The following is a 26,873-nucleotide window of genomic DNA, read 5'->3' on the forward strand; positions in this document are numbered from 1 at the left end:
TACCAATACAAGAGAGAAAGAGAACACAGACCTGGGCCATGACTATAAGAGATGCATATGGCCAATTTTATCTTAGAATCAAACCAAGTCACTTAAAAAGACTTGGTTGCTGAAATGGAAATCTTCAACGATTAGCACAATTAAATATATTATATGAACAATTTATTGCATTTGAAACATCAGACATAAAGTATAATAACTTGTTTTTAAGTCATTGAAATTCCTGAGATTTCTCAAGATGGTTATTGTTGTCTGAAAGAGTCAAGTCTCTAGGGCCACTGCCCTACAGAAGATAGTGCATCAACACTATTGTAAGGGGATCCCTGACTGCACAATCTTAGAATTAGAACCTCTACCTATTTCTATCAACATCCTTTATTATCTACCAGACACAATAAAGTTGAGATATTACAGCTAGGGCCAGCCAGAGATCAAAGATGCTGGCTTCCATTTCTATGTGCGTATCCCCCAAGATCAATGAAGTATTAGTATGTGTATGTGTTATTTTATTTATTTATTTATTTATTTATTTATTTATTTATAGCAGTGGTTCTCAACCTTTCTAATGCCAAACCCTTTAATACAGTTCCTCATGTTGTGATGACCCCCAACCATAAAATTATTTTCATTGCTAGTTCATAACTGTAATTTTGCTACTGTTAATGAATCATAATGTAAATATCTGTGTTTTACGATGGTCCTAGGCTCTACAGCAGCAGTTCTCAACCTGTGGGTCGCAACCCACAGGTTGAGAACCGCTAGCAGGGTCGCCTAAGACCATCGGAAAACACAGATATTTACATTATGATTCATAACAGTATGTCGCAACCCACAGGTTGAGAACCACTGCTGTAGAGCCTAAGATAAACAGAAGTGCGATATGAAGCTGACTTCTGAGTTTCTTCAAACTATATCTGAAGAAACCCAAAATACTATTTCAAAATGATATATGCATGCCTATTTGTTCTTTGCAGCATTATCCTATCTAATAAAGAGGGAATATGCTAATTGACCCTCACACTGTTGCAAAGATGGCAGCGCCCACAGCCAATAAAGAGGGAATATGCTAATTGACTTCCCTGCCCTCAAAGATGGCGGCGCTCACAGCCAATAAGGGGGGATATGCTAATTGACTGTCCCGCCCAAAGATGACAGCACCCACAGCCAATAAGGAGAGAATATGCTAATTGACTGCCATGCCCTCAAAGATGGTGGCACCCACAGCTGGCATGGCTCAGTGGTTGAGCGTCAACCTGGAGGTCATGGTTTGATTCCCAGACATGCATGCACGGGTTGCAGACTCCATTCCTCGTGTAGGGTATGCAGGAGGTAGCTGATCAATGATTCTCTCTCATCCTTGATGTTTCTATCTCTCTATCCCTCTCCCTTCCTCTTCTAAAATCAATAAAAATATATTTTAAAAAGACACAGAAAGATTAAAAATAAAAAGATGAAAACATGCTAGTTTAATATCTTACAAAATATGCATTAAAGAAAAATAAAATTAAGGATAAATTAAAATAATAAAATGCTCAATTCCTGGGCAATTATAACAATTTTAAACATCTATAAACCCAATAAAATAGCCTCAGAATGTATAAATCTAAATGTATATACAAGAGGGAGAGTAAACTAATGTACCAAGAATAGAAGAGTTCAACATCTCCATCCAGCTATTGATAGGTTGAGCAAACAAAACAAAGCAAATAATGCAAAAGATTTAAATGTCACAATTTAACAAGCTTGACCTAATTGACAAATACAAAATTCCAAGCCAATCTAAGGAAAAACAATATTCATCTCCAGTGCACATGAAATATTTTTAATTATGGACCAGAAAACTTGCAAAAATTTTCCAAGAAGAGGTATCATAGAGACCCATGTTCTTGGATCATGGTGGTTTTAAATTAGAAGTTTATATAACAAAAGCATAAATCAAAATCACCACTTATTTGTTGGATAAAAAAGAACAACTCTAACTTTTGGATTGAAAAATAAATCATTACATAAATTTGAAAAATATAATTAAAACAGTACATATCAACACTTGTCATGTACTTGAAGAAAAAGTGGATCTTGGAGGGAAATTGGTCATTTTTAAAGTTGAGCTGAACTATCTATGCTCAATTTGGTTTTGCTTGGAGTTACATTTCTCAGAAGCCCTTTCTCTGTATGGCTCTTGGAGCTGAACAGATGAGGAATTTGTGTAGTGCTCACCTAAGGTCTTCACAGTCCGATATGAGCACGCACAGAGCTCCAGGCAGGCTCCAGCTGGCCCTCACTCGCCCCTGCCCCATATCCTGCTCTTCTACTCAAATGCTGCCACTGGTGAACAGAGGCCCAGCAGACTTGATGGCAGAAGCTCAGAAGTAGTAACTACACAGAAGCACAGATTCTCAAAGCCCTTTCTATGGAGCCCCCTTTGAGCGACTAGCCAGTTTGTCTTCACAGATTGCTCCCACTTTTTCACTCAAACCAGTGCTTTGTGAAGACTTGTTAGTGATTCTGCAGATAATTATTCTCCATTTGAGAAAGAGTAGCTGGCTTGTTACTAAACCCCAGAAGGGACTGAATATTGACCATGGACCACCAAGTCCCCAGGCCATCTGAGATGTCAGTCATTAACAGAATGTTGTGTAGCCCTCCAGGCAATAAAGCTGGGTATGCACAGAGGCATGCCATACACAAGTGGAGGTGGGATGAAAGAATTAGGGCTCAGCTAGGTCTGAAGGCACAAGTAAGTTGACTGAGCAAATGATACATAGTCTGTACTCCTGCTACACTGTCTCCTCTTTCTAAACTTGCACCTAGTCCTTGTAGAAAATTCCCTAGGCCTGAGGAAATAAAAATCCAGCTCTGGATTACAGCTGGTTCTGCAGAACACACTACGGCCACCTACAAGGAGACAATTAAAGCACCGTAAAACCCAATACACAGAAGTGGAATTGCTAGGATATAGGTACTTCTGTTTTCAATTTTTTGAGGAATCCCCATACTGTTTTTGAGAGTGGCTACACCAATTTGCATTCCCACCAACAGTGTAGGAGGGTTCCCTTTTTATTTTTTCAGATCCTCATCAACATTTCTTGTGGATTTATTGGTGATAGCCATTTTAACAAGCATGAGGTGATATCTCATTGTGGTTTTAATTTGCATTTCTCTGATATTGAGCATCTTTTCATATGTCCATTGGCCACCTGTATGACCTCTTTGGAGAAGTGTCTATTCAGTTCCTCCACCATTTTTTAATTGGATTGTTTGGTTTTTGGTGTTCAGTTTTATGTGTTCTTTATAAATTTTGGATATTAACCCCTTATCAGATGTGTCATTGGCAAAAATGTTCTCCCATTCAGTAGGTAGTCTTTTCATTTTGTTGATTTTCTTCATTGTGCAAAACCTTTTAGTTTGATGTCATTCCATTTCTTTATTTTTTCTTTTGTTTCCCTTGCCTGAGGAGATATATCAGAAAAAAAAGTATTTCTAAGAGAAGTGTTAGAGTTTACTGCTTATATTTTTTTCTAGGAGGTTAATAGTTTTGAGTCTTACATTTAAATCTTTAATTCATTTTGAGTTTATTCTTGTATATGGTATAAGAAGGTGGTTTATTTTCACTTTTTTGCATGTATCTATCCAATATTCTCAATGCAGTTTATGAAATAGACTATCCTCCATTGTATATTCTTGCCTCCTTTGTCATATAATAATTGTGCACATAAATGTAGGTTTATTTCTGGGCTCTCTATTTTTTTAAAATATGTTTTTATTGATTTTAGAGAGAGGGGAAGGGAAAGGAATAAAGATATAGAAATATCAATGAGAGAGAAACATCAATCACCTTTCTCTGGCATGCCCCCTACTGAAGATTGAGTCTGAAAACCCAGACCAGGAATTAAACCGGTGATCTCCTTACTCATGGGCGGACACTCAACCATTGAGCCACACAAGTGGGCTGGGCTGTCTGTTTGTTCCATTGATCTATGTGTCTGTTTTGATTACTATAGCCTTATAGTATAGTTGAATATCAGGTAGTGTGATGCCTCTAACTTTGGTCTACTTCCTCAAGATCGCTGTGGGTATTCTTGGTTTTTGTGTTTCTATAAACTTTTTGCATTATTTGTTCTAGTTCTGTGAAAAATGCTATTGGTATTTTGATAGGGATTGAGTTGAGTCTGGCAATGCAATGTTCATACTGCTGTTCACGTGAAAACATAGGCTAGAGGCTCAGAGCTCCCCCTGAGACACAGCAGTAAGTAATGGGTTGCTACCTGCAGTCTTAGGACTTCAAAGCACTTCACTAAATATCTTTTTATAGAAAAGCAGTGTTTTACATTACAGTGCTCTTTACTATCTAAATGAAAAATAGTTCTGTTTAACAAAAAGCAAAAAAAATGCACATGGAAAAGAATGAAAATACAGATAATCCCTTGATCCATGAAAAAGCCCCTAAGAAACAAAGAGGCTGTCACATAATAAATAAAAGCAATGGGTATTTAATAGGCCTAGCAATTAGAAGCCATCCAAAAGTAACAGAAAATGCATTGAAAAAGAAAGGGTAAAATGATCAAAGAGAGTGATAGGAACCTATTATCATTATAGGAGATTATACTTGACATCTCCCTTTTAAAGGCATTTTAATACATTTCATTTAGTTTGTGTTATATGGTAATTTTTTTATCTTTTTAAAGGCATATTTTAAAGGCATTTTAGTACTAATAAAGGCAATTTAGCACATTTCATTTAGTTTTTGAATGAAGGGAGAAGGGATTAGGGTACATAAACATATTTATTTAGATTGACAATGTTTTGAATGTTTTATTTTAAGTAACTCTGTTTGCTTTGTATTCTGAATTTTGAAAACTCAACTAGTCCAGAAGAAAACAGCCATAGGGTGTGCCTTGTGGCTTCATCCACCTTTCAGTCCACAGGGAATGGACTAGGAGAGGGAGGAGGGCCGTGTCATTCAAGGTCTGAGGGCATTCCTTTATTCAATTTATTTAGCCTTAAGAAAAATGCATGATGCCAACAGTGAGACTAGGAAAGAATGTAGTTTATAAGCTTATACATTTTTTAATGAATACTCTCCTTGACACTCTTATAAAAGATTCTATTTTGTGGAGAAGTCTATATTAAAACTTGCTCCGAGTTAGAGTTCAAAGGCAAGTGAAGAATAAGTTGATGGCTGTTCTATTTCTAGAAGAGCCCCTGTCTCTCTGTGGGCTCAGGGTTTACGGTGGTTAGGGCCACAGCCTCATGAGCAGCTGCTGACAATCTGCAGCCGTTGGCTATCTCGCAATCTTATCACCCACTGAGGTGGGGGGCATTGAAGCTGAAGGAAGGCCGTCCTCTGGGGTGTGGGATTCACCTGGTGATGCCAGGCATCTGGTGAGCAGGAGTATGACACAAGCCCCTAGGATGGCATTAAGACTCAGAGGCTTTCCTATGCCCCTGCCTCCCTAAAAATATATTCACAATTATAGTTTACAAATGTGTGAGCATGAAGATGTGTGTGACCTTTGGCCCTAAAAGCTTGGATGTTTTAATTTTTCAAGAAATCAAGGTACTTTTATGAGTCTTTAAAAAGATTTTGGGACCTACGCACTGCACCAGGTGCATTGTGCCTAACGCAGAGGTCTTCTCGGTGATGAAGACCCTGACATTTAAAAAAAAAAAAACAGTGAGGCAAAGACTGCCATGTTTCAAGCCAGCACAATATCAAGTCTTACCCTATACTGCCTTATACGGTACCCAGCGCTGTAGGCCATTGGGTATTTGTCGCGTTCACAGTTAGATCTTTTAAGAGAAGTGCAGGGAAAAGTGCCTGCAGGTGTGTCCTCCACTTCCTGGGAGGACTCCATCACAATCTTTCAGTTCCTTTGCCTACTAATTTTCACTTTACAGGTATGCATATTTTTGTACCATTTTCAGTCTTTCTGGAGAAGTAAGAGGCAATAAAATCCACGATGGTTTCTCCCCTACTGGGTTAATGAAATAAGTGAAAAGTCGTACTGGGAAAACAGCTGTCCTGGCTATTCCCCAGTTAGCTTTCTGCCCATAGCTCAGTTAAGCTCATTTTGGGAGGTTTAAAATAAAACAGGTTTTCAGAGCTCCATGTGTGTAGCGATCATAATCTCAAATTTGATATCCCCAGAGGGCATGCTGTCATGTCCATGCTTACATTGGTTTGCCGTGTCTGAGTGCAGGGGAGCCCCGGCAGCCTGGTGGATATCTGATACCCTTTTGCAATGGTTGTAACATGTGTCTGAGGGGAAGAGTACAACTTAGACACTTCATCATGGACAAAAATAGCAATGGGAGAGAGAATAAGAACATCACATTTAATCCTCTTGCCTCCTGCCAGTTCTGGAAACATACATTCTTTTGGCCACGCTAGGGCTGGCTCCACTTGGTGTGGCTCATCGTCTCTGCACAGCTAGAGGGCCGAGTACTGTGGTGGCTGGCACAGACCCCCAGCCAGATCCCTGTCCTGAGCTCTGGTTCTCTCTCCCTCATCGGTTTGTTCAACCCATGGCAACTCATTTTCATTCTTGGTGCCTCGGTTTACCTCCTGTAGAGTATTGCTAACACCAGTGCCCCATCAGAGGGTTGTTGTAGTTATTAAAGAGGTTAATATATGTAAGAGTGCTTAGCACAAAAATCTATCTATTGGTATTTGCTATGGTTGTAATACTTGCCAAGTTCCCGGGTATCACTTGACGCATATATAATTGTGAGAGAGAAAGGGAAATAAAGTCATCAAGGGTGCCTTTCTTCCTCCCCCATGTCTACCTGGACTTGGTGTGGTTAGTTGGCTGATCTGCTCCGGGGTTAATAGCTTGATATCTAGATGGGGCCATCCCTAGTGTGAAGCTTCATGGGAGCAACCAGAAAAGGGGAGGGGCTCACTAGGCTCAAGGAGCTGCTCCATAAGTCTCAGTTTTTACTGTAACTTTAAAAATTCTAAAACCTCAATGGAAGTTCTTAGGGTCCCAGCCATAGGGAATTTTTTAAATTGAAACTCCTTTGGGTGTTTTGGTAACTAAACATGTTGGATGAGGATTTAAGATCTAGAACTGTGTTCTCTCCCAGAGTGCACACTTTCCCTAGCAAGTTCCAGCATGGTGGTTTGCAGAAGCTAAGGCTCACACCCATGCTTGCGTAATCAAAGGAAACATGCTATCTCTTACATTGTGTTAAATTGTGTAGAATTGAAATAGTGTGCCTTGGGAAGGAGCTAGAAAGAGATGTATAGAAAATGAGGATTATCGAGCAAATGTGGATACTAAAATCATGAATTAGCAAGAGGCTATTAATAAATGCCCATTTTCTTTTTGCTACTAGAGCCCAAGAGAGGTGGGGAAGGAAACCAGCAAAACGGCACAGTCTTCGAAGTATTTCCCGCTCTCTCATCGTCTATATTTAGCACTTTCTGTCCCTTTTCTATTAACCTATGATCCTGTTGAAACATTAATCACCACGAATTAAAATAAGAGCTCATCATTTTTGAGACTGAGATCATTTTTAGACTTTTAAAAATAAAAGATTTCAAATCCTTTGCAAGCCTTCATTTTCGATGGCCAGGCCATTTCTTACATCCTGTAATGCAGGCAGTCAAGTTGGTTGTCCTATTTTATCCGGGTATTATGTATTCTTGCATTCACTTCTTAATAAAATTCATTTCTCCATTTTTTCAGGGAAATTTTATTTTTGATGGCATAGTTCTTTTGCATACTTTAAATATCAAATACTGGGATATTTCTATAGAAAAACATGGCTATTTAAGAGGAAAATTACATTTTCAAAAGTTCAAACTGTTCTACTTCTGAAATAATTTATAAAACCCAATATATTTTGACACTGATGAGTGTTGATGAGATTTTGATAACATAAATCATCGCTTCCATGGTTTTTCTAAAGTGCACCTTGCAATATTTTTCTTCCTGTTAGGAAGTGGAAGACCATGTGGCGTTTTTAATAACAGTTCCCACGGCCCTGGCAATCTTCTTTGCGATATTCATCCTCGCCTGCATCGAGTCTGTGTTTAAGAAGCTGCTCCGCCTCTTCTCTGTGGTCATCTGGATCTGTCTCGTGGCCATGGCCTACCTGTTCATGTGTTTCGGAGGCACCGTCTCTCCCTGGGACCAGGTAAGGTGTTAAAATGGTTTTTATATTTTCTTCATGTGCTCTGATTGGTGATATACGTAATTCTGTAAACTGCAAATAAGAGACCTTTAGAGGAAAGTCTTTTGAAATAGTTCTCTTCACAATGACCTCATGCCTGAAGTCACTCGATGCCCATTTTAAGTCATCAGAACTGCTGGCAGCCAGAGCGCGGGCCCGGGTCTCACTTGTCGCTGGTTGTAGATGGCTAAGTCTGGGTTTCCACCTCACACCATCTTCTCCTGCTTCCCTGGGTTTTCTGTTTTTCCAGGATCCGTCTGGGGTGGGAGCCTTACCTTGTGCCTCTAATTCTCGAACACTAGTAGTTGCCCTTGAACTCTTTCTCAATCACTGGACCTTTGTTCTTACAGACAGACTTCTGTGATACTGATTTTGTATCAACATGAACACATCATATCAATAAGGTTGCTTCCTTACCTGTTGGGAAACTCACGGTTCTTCGTGTTGAACCTGGTGAGGCTCTTGGCTTAGAAAATGGCTCCCCTGGAAGATGTTAGGTCTTTAGGAGAGTGTATTCTGACTAATGGGCTGCCACCTGGGGGAATCCTGCTGACTACTAAATTAGATGGTGTATGGTCCAGAGCACAGACAAGTCTGGGCTGCAGATATGGATGTTCAAGTTATTAGCTTCAAGCTCGTATTGGAAGCCATGGTGTTCTGTAGCCACCCTAGAGAGAGTGAATTGAGCACCAAGAGAGGGTCATCACAGACTTGGTGGGGACTCAAGAGCTGGGTTAGGAGAGGAATAGGAGCCAGGAATGGATAGAGGAAGAGCCATTTGTGGGAGCAGAGAACCAGTAAGGGAGACTTGCTGTAGAGACCAAAAGAAAAGGGAGATTCAAGATGGGAACAGACTAAAGGGTTCAAGTCCCAGGATGAGGGAAAGAGCATCACAGGTGTGCTTTAGTTGGAGAGAGCCCAGGATGAGGTTTCCCGTGGGTTCTGTTATCCCATGATCTCAGCTAAGCCACCATCATGTTTGAGCCTCGGTTTCTTCTGCAAAGGGTGAGGACTGGAGTAAGTGAACTCAGGTTAGTCTCTCTGGTTCTAAAGAACACTGTCATAGTGGACACAAGAATCTGTGCTTGCATCTTTCCTCTCCTGCAGTTCCCTGAAGAGGCTTTAGGGGTCAGTCTCCTTATCACTCTCACCTTTGGAGGGATGGGCACCCACTTCCATGCCCAGGCCAGTGCCTTCCCTGCCTCAGTGTTGCCTCTCTTCTTCATGTGCCCTGTTCCCTGGCCTCACCCTGCTGCCTTAAGTGGTGCACATGGTCCATGGTCCCTCCCACCTTCACATTGGCGCACACAGAACAGAAGAAGGAGACGGATTAAGAGCCTTGGTTTGCTGGCCTGTGGCATGGACCCACTGGTCTCTCCTCAAACCAATGCTACTTTGGTTGAAGGCTATTACTTTATAAGAAGCCTTGCTTTCTGGAAGAGCAAGTAGCCCCTCCATGTTCTTCTGTTTTCCTGTTCTTTAGACTTTCTTTTAGCTTACTTTCCATATGAATTTCAGAATCAGCTTGTCATGTTCACTGCAAACTCCATCTAGGATCTGGATTTAAATTATATGGCATTTCCTATCTTTTGCTTTGAAAGATATTTAACAACTAGGAAATAATAAAAGGACACTATGAAAAATATCCAGAGATATGCTCTTTTTAATTTTGTATCTAGTCCTTCCATAGAAAGACATAGCATGTCTCTCCAATGATTCTAGGTTTCTTTTATGTCCTTCTGAGACTTTTTCTCTTCATGAAATTAGTAGTAATGTTCCTCAAACTTGTTCTTAGGTACCTATATTTTTTGGTGGTTTTATTAAAGGCATTTTTTCTTATTCCCTTTTCTATTTAATATCTTTGCATAAGGGTGCTGCTGCTTTTTATGTTGGTCTGTTATGGTGGACTCTTATTAGCTCTGTTCATTTGTCTGAGGGTCTCAGTTTATTTATATATACAGTACCATCATCTCCAGATAATTAACATTTTCTCCTTTTCAAATCCTGAATTCACTCTACTTGCAGGCATTGTGTTGTCTACATGTGCTAGTATTAGCCAGGATTCCTGATACAGAAGGGATTAGCATAGTGTGAGTGGCATCAGACCTGTTGTCAACATAATTAGAACATCCATAATTTCACGGGAAATAAAATGTTTGCTCTATGACTAGTATTTTAATAGAATCAGTTCGTCAGGATAAGGACCTCCATCTGTCTGGAATGCTCTTCTTCCCCATGCAGTGTGGCTCCTGTGTTATCTTCATTGACCTCATGGGACCCTGTCTCAGAGCAGCATTTCCCAGCCTTCAGATGCCACCCCATCGGGCAACAGCTCAGCCTACTCCAGTTTCCCATAGCACTGACAATGATTTATTCTCTTTTTTTTGTCTGTTGACTATATCCCCTGCAAGAATATAAACTCCTGGGCAGTGACTGTCTTTTCACTGTCGTGTCTTTGCCCCTATGAGAGTGGACTGCGATGGAAGGCACCCATGGCTGCTCACTCAGTGTCTCCCTAATGGATGACTTTATTTTGTCATCTCCATATTTGTTGTTGTTGAATTTCTTTTGTATCCACTTTTTCTGTGTGTTTTTTTCCCATCTTTTGGTTTTATGACATACATTTTGCTTATATTGATACTTTAAAAAATGCCTATAAGCATATTAAACATACCTTTTCCATAGTCATTTTATTTTCATTTTCTTAAGATTGATTTCTCGCAGGATTTGAGTTTGTTGGCTAAATGTATCAGCGTTAATTGCTCCTGTGAGCTTTGGCATTGCTACTTCCAGGCTCCTATTGAGTGGGATTTTCTTCCTCTGCCCACAGCCGTAATCCTACCCATGATGTTGCCTTTCTTACACAGCCAGGGCCCTGGGCAAAACTAGACTATATGTGGAGCCTCAGCCCAGATGGCATTGCAGGTGGGGTGACCAGCCCTGCTTGTGCCCTGGGCCAGCTGTGTCTGCTTGATGCTCAGAAAAGGCCATAGCCAGGTTGCAGCTACTTTTGGCCACTTTTCCTATGTTGGGGACTTGGGCAGGGTGTCTGCCTCACACTGTGGACCTGCTCACACGTCCGTCCAGAACTGAGGGCCACTTTGGGCCCCATTCCTCCACCGGAGCTTCAAATCCTGCCCGAGCCTCTGGCCACAGCTGCCCCATTCAGCAGGCATGCAGATTTAAAATGAAATCATATGCTCACATTAGCCTAAAGCCTGGCATCTTTTCATATTGGCACCACAGATGTAGGCCTCTCCGTGAACACTTCTAGAAGTGTTATAATAGGTTCACTGTGCGTAAGGGATTGTGCTCAAGGGGTGGTTCCCCGTAGGAGATGGTTAAACTAACACTATTGTGATAAGGAGATGCAGGAGTGAGCCCACTGCTCGGACAGAGGGGTCATCCACACGTGACCACCCTCACTGCTGACTCCAATGGCAAGTTTGGGGTTCCCAGGACCACCCTGAGCTTGGGCAACTTCGTAATAGGACTCACAGAACTCACCCTCCCAGTTATGGGTTATTACAAGGAAAACATAGAGGTGAATCAGACAAGGGAAGGGGCAGGAAAACTAGCAAGTGTGGAGCTTTCATCGTCTTCTCTGTGCAGTCACACGCAGCGCTGCTCTCTCAGCAACGTTACATGTCACTATGCAGGGAGTACTGCCTACCCCGGAGGCTCAGCTGCCCTTCTCTGTCCGGAGATTTTTCCGGGGCTCAATCACATACTGCCCGCATGGTTGACCTTTAGTCTCCAGCCTCACAGAGGCTGGTCTGACACCTGCAGTTTCCAGCCCTCTGGAGGCAGAACAGATACTGCATGGCCCTAAGACCCCCTCATAAATCATATTTAGACTGTCTCTGACCAAACAAAGGCACTCCTGTCAGGCAGAGCATTCCAGGGGCCTAGGGATGACGTCCCAGGAGCACAGGGCAAGCCTAGACCTCTGTCTGGGTCAGGTTCATTCTTCGCTGCCCAGGTGGCTTCGGTGTAGATCCCAGCCATTAACAACTTTAGTGCAGAACATAGAGTATAACCAACCAGCACGTGCATCATCTGTTCTGTGCCAGGCCCTGTCCTGAGCACTTTCCCCATGGAACCTCATTTATCCTCACATAACGCCAAGAGGTGGGCACCATCACACTCATCTTAGTGACACTGAGTAAGTCTTCCCTGCCTGGCACATTTTTGTAATGTCCTTCATTCATCTGGTGAAACCTAAGCTTTTCGATACATTTTATTTAATGAATTTATAACAAGACAGATCCATTTCTCTTAGTTGATAACTACCGACTTGTGACCCTCACTCTGAGATGGGAATGCTGTTCAGAAGGACAGGAGGGCAAGTGCCTGGATGGGGTGAGGCTTACACACAAGAGACGCTGGGTTGGCTGAGTGAGGACAAAAGGGCTGAATCGTATCTGCATTTGACTCCAGTCTTCTGCTTCCCTCACACTAAGAGCTCATTGAATGGAGTTAAATAAACACTTCCATTCCTGACAACCCCATTTCGGGCTTGGCGGGGAGACCATGCTGAAGTTATTGTATAGATTTGTTAAATTACCTACTCGAAAGGCTAACATTTTGCTCCAGGAAGAAGAGACTTTCTTTGTTCTATTTCCTAATAAGATGCCAGGCATCCAGCATGTGCCTATCATGTTTTCTTGCAAAAATAGGACATAAGTGTGCAAATATCATTTTCGTATTGAAAGTGGGTGAAATGTAAGAAAATAAAGAGCTCTTAGAGGCTTTGAAATGGTACAGAATTAGTTTGCTTTTCCTTTAGTGCAGTCACCTGGAATGCTATTAAAGGATGGATTTACCATGCGGAGAACCTAGTAGCATATAAATGAAAGGAGACAAATCCAGCCTGTCCCTGAGTATCCAAGAAACCATCGCTGCCTGCTTCTGTGCACCGGGGTGATTTCTCAGAGGGTATTTTGGAGTTAATATGAAGAGGCCCACACAATTCAGGAAAATAAAAGAGCAATATAAAAATTATTCTAACAACGAAGATGAGAGTTTTTAATATTTTTTGTTGTTTTTAATAGCAAATAATATACTGACAAAGTGTGAATTTTAAGGAAGTGCAGCAGCGCAGACCAGCCTGAAGTGTCGTTATTTTGAGATTTCCCCACATTTCTGCTGTTCAGAGCGGAGGTGGCATTTCTGTATTCTCCCTCCTCTCAGTTCCCAGCCAGAGCGTGTGAAAGTCATACTGGCTATGCAGTGAACTGGGAATTTACCACGACCCTCCCTGGGCCTTCCAGTCCTGACCCTGTTTGAATAGACAGTTCAGTCGGTGTTTCCGGAACAATCTCTCTGCTTCTCTTCTTTCCTTTAGAGGAGCACAGGCCCTGGTGCTGAGATGGACATTGCAATTAACTGTCATCTGCTCCTTAAACAGGCACAGCCATTCTCACCTCTGCACTTGTGTTGTCCTCCCCAGCCTCACCCCCACATCAAAGTACATTTGAAAGATGGGTGGCTTTGGAGGCGTTTTTAGTGGCTTCTCTTTTCCCAGTGTCTAGCACAGTGTCACATAGGTAGGATCACACCACAAATACTTGTGGAAATACTGAATGAGTGTACACATAGCATATTGGTCTGCTTGCCTCTTCCACCATAATAGTGATAGAAAACATTTCCATTGTCCCGGTCCTTCCCTGCACCAGGCATCATTCAGTTACTTTATATACATAAGTTATTTGATCTGTACAACTCTATGAAGTACTGTTACTACTTGCAATTCCTCAGATGAGAAAACTGAAGCCCAGAAAGGTTAATCAAGTTCCCCAAAGTCACACAGCAAGAAGAGAGCCAGAATTTGAACATGGCATTTTGGCACAGTGATCATCGTCCATCATCTTCATATATCCATTATGGTTGACAACTGTGTGGTGTTTCCTGTTGTGACTTGGAAAATGACAGATTATTGTGTGATGAGGGAGATATTTAGGAATTTTGGGTTGTTCTATCTGAACCACTTTTGGCTTAGTTGTTATTTGGAAAAACTTCATGAAGAGGTAGCTGTTACTTCAGAGATGACAAAAAATCAGTCATGTTGCTGGTTTTGTCTGCATGTAATCCTCGTTGGAGGTATTTTCACTCCTCAGATGCATCACTAAGAGAAATGACACATATTTGACTCAAGGAATAAATGTTTATTATCTACTGGTTGCTTTTAAAATGAGATTTAACATCAGTTCTTTATAAACAGATTCCTTATCATTTTATTCCTTTCTGCTGGCGTTGTCACCTGGTTCTGTCTTTGCTCCTGACCCCTATAATCAGCCACTTCCCTCCTCATAGGAAAACCCCATCAGATTCCAAGGGCCCCAGGAAGGCATTCTCTGGGATGCCAGCTCAGGGTGCAGTCCAGCCCAGTACTGGCTTCTCCTTGTGTTGGGAGAAGCTGTGCCGGTTTTGGCTCCTGTCCAATACCTTGCTTGATGTCTGGGTAACATGGCTCCTGTGCTCTGGGGCTGCCACTGTTGGGGCCCGGGGGGGAGCTGTGTGTGTGGGTCTCAGGGCATCTGGAAGCACCTCGGAGGAGGTCAACCTGAAGTTGAAAGAAGTTGTGACTGGATCTGGACTTTGTTGTGTTTTCCTGAAGAAGTTAGAATTATATTTTACAAGGGAGGGAAAATGTTCTGTAGGCTCCCCAAACAAACATCTGTTATTGACACAGTTTAAATGCAGACATTTTTGATGGTGGTTGTCTTAGGGCTTCCTGCCTTCAGTGTCCCTTCTGTTTGCCAGATGATTTTATGAAAGGTTGTGTTTGTAATAGAATTCCAGCTACTTTGGCCTTGAATCTTGGAAGCCGTTGTTATATCCAAAGAAACATACTTAATGGGAACTGGTAAATAACACAACCTGTCACCGTCACATGGGACTGTGTGTGTGTACCCAGGCGAGCATGCAGGCGAGCTGCTGCCGTGAAGGGGAGTGAATTCTAGATTCCGGGCTGGAGCCGCAAGTTCGCAGGAAAAAATAAATCCAGAGTTTAAATTATTTGCTATTAAGAGTTGCTAAGCAACACCTCACTGAGCTTCTCCAATATTCAGCATTTCAAATTTCCTTTTCTCAGCAGCCACTAATAACATCCTCACCCAGCAATTTTACAAAGTTGAAAAATCAGAGTTCAGAGTTTGGAAAGGCAAAGGCACTGAAATCCTCAGGACAGAAAACCAAAAAGGAGAGTGGGGAGAGGACACAAGCTCAGGGATTTGTAAAGGAATCCATCCAGTACCCACCTGAGACCGATGAGCACTTGCCTGGGAGGAACCTACCACAGCCGAAGAAGAACCTCCAAGAAACAGTAGATGGAATGATTCCTGGTCCTGGGCCTGGAGAGCAGGCACCAGAGACAAAGAACATTTCCCAATGCAAAAGGCAAGAAGAAAAAATAAAAGGCAGGCAGACTAGAAAATAAGAATTTAGGCTGGCTTTATCTGTCTGTGTGTGGACTGTCCATTATAGTAGCCACTAGCCATATGAGGCTACTGAGCACATCAGATGTGACTGTTTTGAATCCAGATATGCTCCAAGTGTAAACACTGACTTTTAAAGACAAAGTATGAAAAAAGTAAACCATTCCATTCATAATTGTTTTACTCTTAACATGATGAAACTAGAGGCCCAGTGCACGAAAGTCATGCACAGGTAGGGTCCCTAGGCCTGGCCAGCAGTCAGGGCCGATCAGATTCCCTGCTTCCCAGCCTCCCCACCTCCCTGCTTCCTCCTTCCCTTGCCACCTGCGCACCTTCACCACATGGTTCCCCCCACCTCTCTGCCTCCTCCTTCCCTCACTCCCTCAGTGCCCTGCCACCGCTGCTGGTCACCCGCCATGTTCTGTGCCACCCCTGATGGTCAGCACACGTCATAGCAAGCAATCGAACTCCCAGTTGAACTCCTGAGGGGACACTTTGCATATTAGCCTTTTATATAGAAAGATTATATTTTTGAAAAATTGGCTACCTATGATATGTTATTAAAATCAAAATTTACCTACTTTTAATGTGGCTGCTAGAAATTTTTTTATGAGAGCTGAACTCATTCCACTCCAAAGAAAGGGGCACATCCTCCCTCCAGCCTGATTCGGGTATTCTTAGGTGACTAAGAACCTTTGGGGGTGTGCAGGAGCCCCATAGGGAAGTATCAACTCACCTGTAATTAACTAACTGGCTCATCCAGAGGGTCACCATAGGCTTGGTCTGCCTAGGCCCCGAACCCTTCCAGTTATTTTTAGACAGCCGGAGAAAAACTGAGGCCACACTTGACCCACTACATAACATGTCTAGAAAATTTGCTCAGACTACAGATATCCAGAAATAAATAAAAAATTAATATGGGAAATTGTGCCTCCAAGGCCAGAAACTCCCAAACCCCAGCCCTCATTTAATACTCCTGATAGGAAGCCTTTACTTGCAAGTGCTTTACAAAATTGGAAGATTTAATTAGAAAATATCAACTTAAGAATGGCCAAAATGCAGTTGTCTTTGGGCACCTACATTAATATTTTGCATGCAGAAATTAGAAAATGTCAGCTCTAAAATTAAACTGAATGACTATATGGGAAGCATATCTTGATTTTGAAATTGGAAGCTTCTAAGGAGAAGCATAGAAAAAAAATATTTTTCCAAAAAAAGATGGAAATTAATAAGAAATTTTAGAGACTGCTTCAGAACTATCGCTACTAGAAAATTTAATTTTATACATGTGGCTTGCGTTGTTTTGCTTTTGTATTGAACAGTTATAGTCTATGTTAAAAATCCTATGAAACCTAAAAAATGCTACCAGAAATGGGTTTACTGAGTTTGAAGTTTACAAAGTTGAGATGCAGAAATAAACAGTGTTCCTATATATTAGAATCTTCCAATCAGAAATAGAAAAAAAATACCATTTACTATTGCATCAAAAATATAAAATACTTAGGAGTAAATTTGAATAAACGTGTGTAACTCTTCTTTCTACTTGGAAAACTATAAAACATTGCTGGCAGAAATTAAGAAATAAGTAACTAGAGGGATAGACTGTGTTCATGGACCCAAAGACACAATATGGTTGTCAATTCCCTTCAAATTCATCCTCTAGATGTAACTCAATTGCAATAAAAATCCTAGCTCTTTTATATCATAACAAGCAGATTCTAAAATGCAGATGGACTTTGCATTTGGTCATTCTTGTGATTTTATATGCTGTATTCTTCAAGCAATAAAATTCTGATGTGTTTTATAAAAATAAATAAATAAAATACCTAGAACTGCCAAAACAAATTTGAGAAAGCAGAACATGGAGATATTACTATACTGGGTTTCAGGATTTGTTATAAAACTACAGTAATCAACATAGTATGGGATTCATGTAAAAATAAACATTTAAGCCACTGGTATACAATCAACTGTCCAGAAATAGTCCCACACATATGGTCAGTTTATTTTCAACTATGTTCTAAGCCAATTCAATGGGAAAGTATAAACTTTTCAAAAATAGCTATTGAAAATATTGGACAGCTGAGTGCAAAAAAACAAACTTCCACCCTCAGCTCATGCAATATGCCAAGATTAACTCTAAATGGATCAAAGACTTAAAAAATATAGTTCCCAAACTATTAAACTTATAGAAGAAAACACAAGAGACAATTTTTGGCATTCTTGGGTTGAAAGCTTTTTCTGAAATAGAACACACCAAACATGAACTATTAAAGAAAAAACCTGATCAATAGGATTGTCCAAAATGAAAAATTTTTACTATTCAAAGGCATTATTATGAAAGTGAAAAGGCAAACCATAGAGTGGAAAAACTAGTTATAAAATATATACCTGACAAAAAGTCTATACTTAGAATATATAATAATAGACTCTTACAACTCAATTGTACTCAATGAAGGTGTAAAAATAGTGTATGAGGTTTTGTAGCACACAAATAATTTCCACATACTCCATTTCAAATTATTGATATAGTATCCTCAAATGGGAGGCATAATTTCTATTTTAAACATCGGGGGAAATCCCAAAAACCTGAGATACAAAAAGAGATTTTGTGACTTTCCAAAAACGTGTGGCAGGTCTCCAGCTGGAACTGGCTGTTTCTTCCGTCCCGGTCCTGGCATTCAGATGTGCTGACTCATCAGCTCTTGGCTCTGACCCGCCATGCCTTTATAATGGCTCAAAGGAAGGAGGGATCTTTAAGGAGAATAAAGTGACTGAGATGTAAGAGAATGGCAGTATTTCTGCTTTTATCAAGTCTATGGAGATGATTTAAGCATAGTTTTATTGCTTATTAAACTTTCTAAAAGGTTGGCAAGTGGATTGCTGAGTTGTTTGAAATTCAATTTTTGTTTACCCTGTTTTTTAAAAGACTATTTTTCATTGAACATGGGAAAACATACACGCCTGAAAAATGCCTAGGTCACCAGCCTACATTTTCTTTAATGCTCTTGACGTGCAAAAATTACCTTTATTACTATTTTTACCTCCTGATGGGGGATATAATTAAAGAACCAAATATTCTAAGAAGCATTAAAACACAGATACATTACTCCAAAAATCATGCAGCAATGAAAAAAAATTTGTTTTTGGAGGGTGAAAGCTGAATTCCCTGTAGAAGGGAAATAAATGGGGGTTTGTTATAATAAAATAGAAAAATAGCCAAATCTAATTTTACTGTATTGACCCAGATATAGGTAAGTAGACCAAGGGGCAAGAGGGAGCTCAGAAGCACACCTGTCCTGTATGGCAGAGGTGGAATTAAAACACAGTGGGTAGGATGGATTATTCAGTAAATGAAAAAGAAATAAATGAAAATAATGAAAAAATTGGCTATATTATGGTAAAAATCAGATTTCTTCTTCATTCCATATAAAAATACAAATTCAAGGTGGTTTGAAATCTAAATTAGGAAAGCGAACCATTAAGCAGACCAAATATGTAGAGAAATCTCTTTGTAACAGCAGTATAAGAAAGGGTTTCTTCCTCAGTGTGTGTGTGTGTGTGTGTGTGTGTGTGTGTGTATAATATGTATCAAAAGCTAGTATGGCATAATGTTTAGTGTATGATGTGTACTCATGGGTGGTTGTCATTTTTGTTGTACTTTCAAAAATTTGGGTTTTAGTAGTTTTAGTGTTTTGCATCTTATAGTAAAAAAAAAATTGAAAAGCACATCAGCTATGCTAAATATAATGTTGCCTTTGAACTGCATTTGCCATTCAGTGCTGTCTGTCCCCAGCCCAGCTTTTAGAATCCGACCTCCTTATCTGCCTCTCAGCCATGTCTCCTTGCGCTCCTTCCCCCATGGCCTCAGGAACAACAGATTGTTGTTCACCAGGGTGAAAAAAACACCTCTTTTCTTTTCCCCTAAATGTGTGTTATTGTCACTAGTTTTAATAAGAAGTATTCTATTTTCGAAACAAAAAAATTGTATAGCACTACACAAATGCCAGGGGATGTAATACTGAATGATGGTAAGATTTAATCACTGGGATCTGTATTTAACAATTAATGAACCTCAATCAAAACATTAAAAGAATATACTCATTTAAAAGAAATAGCTAGGCCCAGGCCCATACTTCTGTTGGTTAAAGCTTAGTCCCAAAATGCCAAGGTTTTGGGTTCCATCCCTGGTCAGGGCACATTCAAGAAACAACTGATGAATGCATAATAAATGGAACAATAAATCAATACTTCTTTCTCTTTCTCTCTCTTCCCCTACTTCCCCCCTCTCTCTAAAAATCTCTAAAAGAGTGGCAGGATTTTAATCAATTATTTTATTTAAAAAAATAAAAAAATTAGCTAAAAGGTGATATCATTACATTTACTTGGCATACTTGAGGAATTAAGCAGTGGCATATTCCTTAGGCATAAAGTAATTATAATTATAATTGAACATTAATTGCTTTCCTTGGTTCCCAACTATTCCCCCTAATACCCCAAAACTATTGACAAAATATGAGAAATGAAGGATTGAAATGAAGGCATCTGATTCTTTTTGCTTTATGGAGGCATGCTATTAATTATGATATCAATATATTTTTGACATTTTTATTATGATAACTAGTAGCCCTGCGCACGAATCCGTGTGCCAGTAGCTCTCTGTGGGGCCTGGCTGCTCCATGACCACTGCCCAGAGGATCTCCGTGGCCCAGAGGCCCATCCGCGGCCGGATGTGGAATGCTTGCCACATCACCAGGGCAATGAAGCAAGCATTCCACCAGGCTGCTCATGCTGCCTGCTCTCAGCGGCTCACCCCCAGGGATTGGGGGACTCTGGCGGGGCTGAGAGGACTGGGCGCCGCATTCTTGTGCCTATGGGGGCTGCCATCTTTGTGATGGAGTGATGGTTAATTTGCCTATTACCCTTTTATTAGATAGGATACCTATAACATTAGCAGAGAACTAAATAAAATAACTGCAGATTGATTAAAATCCTGCCACTCTTTTTCTTTTCATTGATTTCTACATGTCTTTTTGTAAGGCCTGTGCTTTCATTTAACTGCAGAAACTCTAAGGGTGATACCCACAGGGGCGTGGTCAACACCTACTGCTTGGTATTCCTTATCAGCTTCACACTACATACATCTTTGAAGAAAATGAAACTCAGAATCCAGATATGAAGGCCAATAGTTCCTTCTTTCCCTATTGAAAATGTAAAGCCACTAAGACTAAGTAGGGGATATGTGGATGCTGCACACTCCAAGGATATGAGCACAAACTTGTGAACTAAAAGTGGAATCAGGCCTTTATAATTTGGAGGGCATTGGTCCACTGGTCTCTGGTGTAGCCTCTGAAAGCTTTAGTCTGGTTAGGTGTGAGTTTCGGGGGATGGGGGGCTCAGGGACCCTAGACTACAGTGTGGAAGTGGGGTTCTGCAAAGGTGTGCTGCGCATATCTATACTAATAAAAGGGTAACATGATAATTAGACCGGATAGACCAGACATCATTCCAGACGTCCTTCCTGACAAAGCCGGGGCATGGGCAGCGCCACCCAGGGTCCCGGGTGTCTGCAGCTGGCCCAAGTGGTACCACCCTGGGTCCCGGTTGCCTGCCTGGGCGGCACCGCCCAGAGTACCGGGTGCTGGCCTGTATGAAGCCGGCCCAGGTCCTGGGTGCCTGCGGCCAGCCAGAAGGAGGGAAGCCCAGGTCCCGGTTGCCTGTAGCTGGCCGGAGGAGGGAAAGCTGGGTTCCAGGTGCAGGGACCAAGGCAGAGACAGTTAGGGGCGAACAGGCAGGTAGGCAAGTGGTTAGGAGCCAGCGGTCTAGGATTGCAAGAGGGATGTCCGACTGCTGGCAGTCGAACATCCCCTGAGGGGTCCTGGATTGCAAGAGGGTGCAGGTTGGGCTGAGGGCCCCCCCTCCCTCCCACGTGCACGAATTTCATGCACTGGGCTTCTAGTTGTGATAATAAAGCACCAAGGGTTTCTGCCTAGATAGCCTGTGGGAGGTCTCCGTAGGTCCAGAATCTGTTTTGTAGCTTTATAGGATAATTTGATTGTGGGGAATTAATTCACTTTTACCCAGAATGCCAATGAATTATTTCATTGCTGTTCAGAGAATGCTCCTGTCTGCTAAACAAAATGCCTTCTTTCTGGTGTTAGGTTACCTGGGAAACCTATTCAATTGGGTGTGTGTTGAAGATCAGATCAGAACAAAGAGGGTGATGAGCTCTTCTTTGTATTTTATTCAGGCTTCCATGGAGTCTGAGGAATATCACAGTTGCACAAGAGGGACTTTGTTTTTGGCAGGCTATGTTGGGCAAAAGTTTTGGGCTATGTTGTTTGGAGATCAGGATCAATATCTTGCACATAATCTCAAGTGAACCAATCAAAGATCTCCCTCATAGAGTGTGGTCCAGGGAAGAGGATGAATGATTTTGGAACAAAAGCAATTTTTTCTTCAATTGGAGGAAAACCTACGCTTGGTTTTCTTTGACATCATCTCTTTTGGATTCCCCTTCGGTTATTATTAAACACTTGTCCCAATGTGAGACTGTGTTCTTTGGTCATATGACATAATCAGAATCTTCAGCAGACCTGGGGTTTGTGGCCATCAGGACCTGCTCAGCAGGGACAGTTCAGGGCATAAAACTGCTCATTTCTAAGCACCGGAAAGATTACTTAATTAAATGAATGCACATTTCCTTAAGAGTCTAAAAGGACTCCTAATCAGTTCCAATTGAATAAAGGGATCTTTTGAGTGGTTGGAAAATGTGTCAACTACTAAAAGCACAGCTAAAGTTTCTTTCATTTTGAGTAGAGGATATTGTGCATGTGTGGTCAGTGATAGGGCCTTTGCCATCTAAACATGGTAGCCAGGCATCGCTTTAGCTTTAGTTGTAATACTGAGATGTTTATGCCCAACATAATTAAACAGCACAGACGTTGAGCACCTATAACTATCAGATATGAACAATACCCTTAGATTGGCCAGTATTTTTCCCCCCAAAGATAATAAAGTGACTTGGTGATGATGATTTTCTACAGATAAAAGGCAACTGTTATAAGCTTTAGAAGCCCTTAGAAATCTCAGTGTTCTTACCTTGGTTTTTCAGTAGAGTCAGCATGAAACAAATACAGTCAATCCCCATTACTTGTTTATCAAAAGTTTGCTATTTTGCCTGCGTGTTAATATTTATTTGTAATCCCAAAGTCAATATTCGAGGTCATTTGTGGACATGAGCAGAGCGGGGTAAAATTTGAGTTGCCCAATGTGCACCTTCCCAGCTGAGGTGGATCAAGGTGACACTGCCTTCCTTCAGCTCTCACACTGTAAACAAGTGTCCCTTGCGTGGTCTGTTTCTTGCCACAGTTTTTGCATTTTTGTTGATTTCACTGCTTAAAATGGCCCCCATGCATCATGCTGAAATACTGTCTAGTGTTCTAAGAGCAGGGAGGCTATGGTGGACCTTACCGAGAAAATAACGTGCTGGGTAGGTAAACTTTGTTCAGGCATGAGTTACAGTGCTGTTGGCTGGGAGTTGAATATAATGAATTAACAATATATAGTGAATATATAACAATATATAATGAATATATATTGTTTTTTAACAAGAAAACAAGGTTATGTACTGATCGGTTGATAAAAATGTTGTGCACAGGAACCTAGCCCTATATTTAATGGTTCAGTATTGGCTGATTCGGTATTTATGGTGATGTTATACACACAACTACTGTAAGGAGAACGAACTGCACCTTATCTTGGAAGAAGTCAATAACAACATTAATGCAATAACCTGTGGAGTTGACATTGCAACTACTGGTTTTAGGTCTGTCTCTTCCTTTGCCTTTTCTGTTTTCATATTTGATTGCTGAAATTATATGTGCCTTGGCCTTGATATTTCTGTGAGCTGTATTTTGGTCCCACTCACTTTCAGCCCATCTTTGAAGTATCGACAACCTGTGATATTATTAGAGAACCAGAAAAACAGGTCCATGAGAAGGATTAAGGAATTCCAGGATTAACATTCCGAAACAAAGGTCCTTAAGTCAGAATGTCCCTGCTCTTCAGCCGCTGGTGCTCTTGGCAACAGCTTGGCTGCAGGTGCCGCCTGGGCGATGCTGTCCCCGGGGCTCTCGTGGGCTCCTGAAAAACAACCTGTGACGAGGAGCAGCGTAAGGACAGCGCAGCAGGCGTGGGCAGTTTGTTGGGGATGCTTCCAGATAAAACAACTGCCACTTCCTCAGGGAGTATCCTGGGAAACCCAGTGGCTGGCCTGTGAGTCATTTCAGAGCCACTCTGCCTTCATAAGGGGCTGTTTCTGTCCCTTGAGTGGCATTTAGGTGGGAGATTGACCTTCTAAAGAGGCCACTGGGGTCAGGCACAGCCCACTTCGCAGGTACCAGCTGTGGGACCGGTGCTGACCTCTGACACGCTCACCCTGACGCCGGCTGCCTGCACTCTGACAGATTTTCCACAGTAACAGTGGTGCTATGATAGATAGTGAATTCTGAGGGTGACAAACTGATCCCTCCACTGTGTCCTTTTCCATCTGTAGATTGACACTGGCCTGGAGCCATTACTTTATTTTATTAATTCTAACTTTCTTAAAGAAATTTCACTTATGAACCAGAGCTATTTATTTTATTTGAGATGAAACTGTAATAGAAAAGGAACAATAAATTAACTTTTCCGCTGTAACTGATAGTTTTCAGAGTAAAGAATTTATGCCCTATTAAAATTTTGGGGAGGGAGGATACTTCCTCTTTTGGGGTTATCATTTGAACTCTTGGATTTATATTCCTGAATATTATTATAAACAATTTTATGTGTTTCCATCAGTTGTAGTCATTATTATTTTTGATGTCCTAATATAGTTATTTAGTTAGTTAAAGCCCCATAATATTTGCTTCTGTGTCAATATTTTTATTGAATTCAGAGAGGAGGTGAGATATATATATATATATATCTACATCAATGATGAGACTCATTGATCAGCTGCCTCCTGCATGCCTCCTACTGGGCACTGAGTCTGCAACCCAGGCATGTGCCCTGACTGGGAATCAAACTGTGACCTCCTGGTTCATAGGTCAATGCTCAACCACTGAGCCACACTGGCTGGGCTGCTTCTGTGTCTGTGACATAAACCCATTAGTCCTTTATAGCTCCTTTGCTTTCTGACTATTTCCTTTCCTCCAGCAGGAATGAAGGGATGCTCATGGCTCCTGTTATTGTTCCAGGTATTTTCAGGGGACAGAACTAGAAACAATATAGTTTTGAAAAGAAAGAAACCATGAGTTTACCTTGATATTTCTTATTTAAATTTAGTTTTGTCTGTTAGAAATAATGCCACAATGAATGGTTTTGTACATTTTTTTGCCTGTAAATTGTTTGTATAGCCACCTAGAAATAGGACTTTTAGGGCAAAGGATAAGCACAGTTTGGCTAGAAATGGTCGCATCTCCCTGTTCTGGGCTTGGACCACATTGCCTCCCCAGTCATGCATATGCCACCTGCTATCCAACAGGGTATGCTGTTCTCTAGGTGGAGGAATTGGTTCTCAGTGCATTCCTTTTGGTATGAGTATGCTCCTGTTTTCAAAGGACATTTTAATTTCTTCTTCTCTGAACTATTCCTTCATAGTTTTGCCCATTGTTGCATTAGATTATTCTCTTTTATAAGAATTATTTGCTTATTAATAATTTGCCTTTGAAAGAAGTTGCAAATATTTTCCCCACTTTGTACTTTGTGCTTTTGAGTTTTCTTGTAGTATACTCTGCATGCAACAGATTGATTTTATTTTTTTATGTAGTTGAATTAATGAGCCTTTTAGTTTATTGCTTGTAGATTTCGAGGTACATTGAGGAAGTCTCTCCCAACTTCTGGATTATAAAGATTATGATTTCATCTTTATGTGGCTCACTGACTCATGTGGCATCATTCATCTTGATAGAAAGTGTGACATGCTTTATCTTTTTCCAAATGGCTTCCCAGTTGGCCCAATGCCATTAGTTGATAAGATGCCACTATATCCTTTCTTTGGGGCCTTTTTTTTTTTCCCCACTCTTTTCTCTTCTTTCAGTCTCTTTGTGTGCCAGACTACTTTGTTTTAATTTGGGAGGTCTTATAATATGTTTTACTATCTGGTAGGTATTTTATGGTATTACACACTTTATAATGAAATTTTCTAGCTCTTCAGAAAAAACAAACAAGCAAACAAATGTGCTATTACTATTGAAATTGCCCAAATTTATAACTAACCCTTTAGAGAATTGATAGCTTTGTGATCCAAGGACATGATGTATTTTCCTTTTATTCATGGCTATGTTTTTCTTTTTTGTTTTTCTTTTAGAGGTGTTTTCACTGTCTTATACAGGTGTGGCACCTATCTCATTTATTTGCTAAGGTGTTGTGTTTTGTCATTCAGTTATTTTTATTTATGAATGAGGTAGTTTTTCCATTATCATCTGTCTTTTTATATTTGTGTTATAAATAAGGTTTATTGATTTTTCTTGGTTAAATTTACATCCTTTTGAATAAATTCTCTTTTTTTACAAAAGTCTGTAACTCACTTTTGAAGTTTCAGTAAGTTTTATCTGCATATAAAGATTATTTTCTGTCTTTTTTCACCCAATTCTTATGCCTCTGATTGCTTTCTATTTTTTTTAATTGCATTGTCTAATATATTCATTACCATATTTAACAGTAGTGGTGACAGTTGGCATCTGTGTAATTTTTCTCACTTTAGTAGGAATGTCTCCAGTATTTCCTCATTAAATAAGATCCTGGCATTTGGACTCAGATTTTATTTACATAATCACATTCAACGTTAAGTAAGCATCTATCAATTCCTTTTTACTGGGTGTTTTTATAAAGAAAAGTTGTTGGGTACTGTTAATTGCCTCTTGACGTTTTTAAAAATGAATTTTATAGATCTTTTAACATAATCACTTATTTATAAGGATTTTGATTGCTCATTATAGTCACCAGCATTATAAGGTGCCTGCATTTATCTGTTTTTAAATAATTTTTGTCCTGAATTCCACCATGTCTGACACCAAAGTTGTAACACCAAATTAAATGTTATTGCTTTTGCTCATCCTTTTGTATATCCTTTCATGTCCTTTTACTTTTAATCTTTCTGGGTTATTTTAAGAATTTCTTATCCTCCTACTAGAGGCCCAATGCATGAATTCGTGCATAGGTGGGGTCCAGCCGGCCAGGCCCCAATCTGCAGGAGGAGGAGACAGCAGGCAG

At 40.6% G+C, this 26,873-nt stretch overlaps 1 protein-coding gene across 1 annotated transcript in view; it reads left to right on the top strand.

Moving 5' to 3' along the window:
* ADCY2 (adenylate cyclase 2) overlaps positions 1–26,873 on the top strand; it is a 279,910-nt gene that overhangs the window by 8,408 nt on the left and 244,629 nt on the right. The window contains exon 2 of the mRNA XM_008161799.2: positions 7,945–8,142. Coding sequence (XP_008160021.2) covers positions 7,945–8,142 — 198 coding nt within the window. The remainder of the gene's footprint in view (positions 1–7,944; positions 8,143–26,873) is intronic.

Source organism: Eptesicus fuscus, chromosome 4 (genome assembly GCF_027574615.1).
Source record: "Eptesicus fuscus isolate TK198812 chromosome 4, DD_ASM_mEF_20220401, whole genome shotgun sequence".
In the NCBI taxonomy this organism is placed as follows: Eukaryota; Metazoa; Chordata; class Mammalia; order Chiroptera; family Vespertilionidae; genus Eptesicus; species Eptesicus fuscus.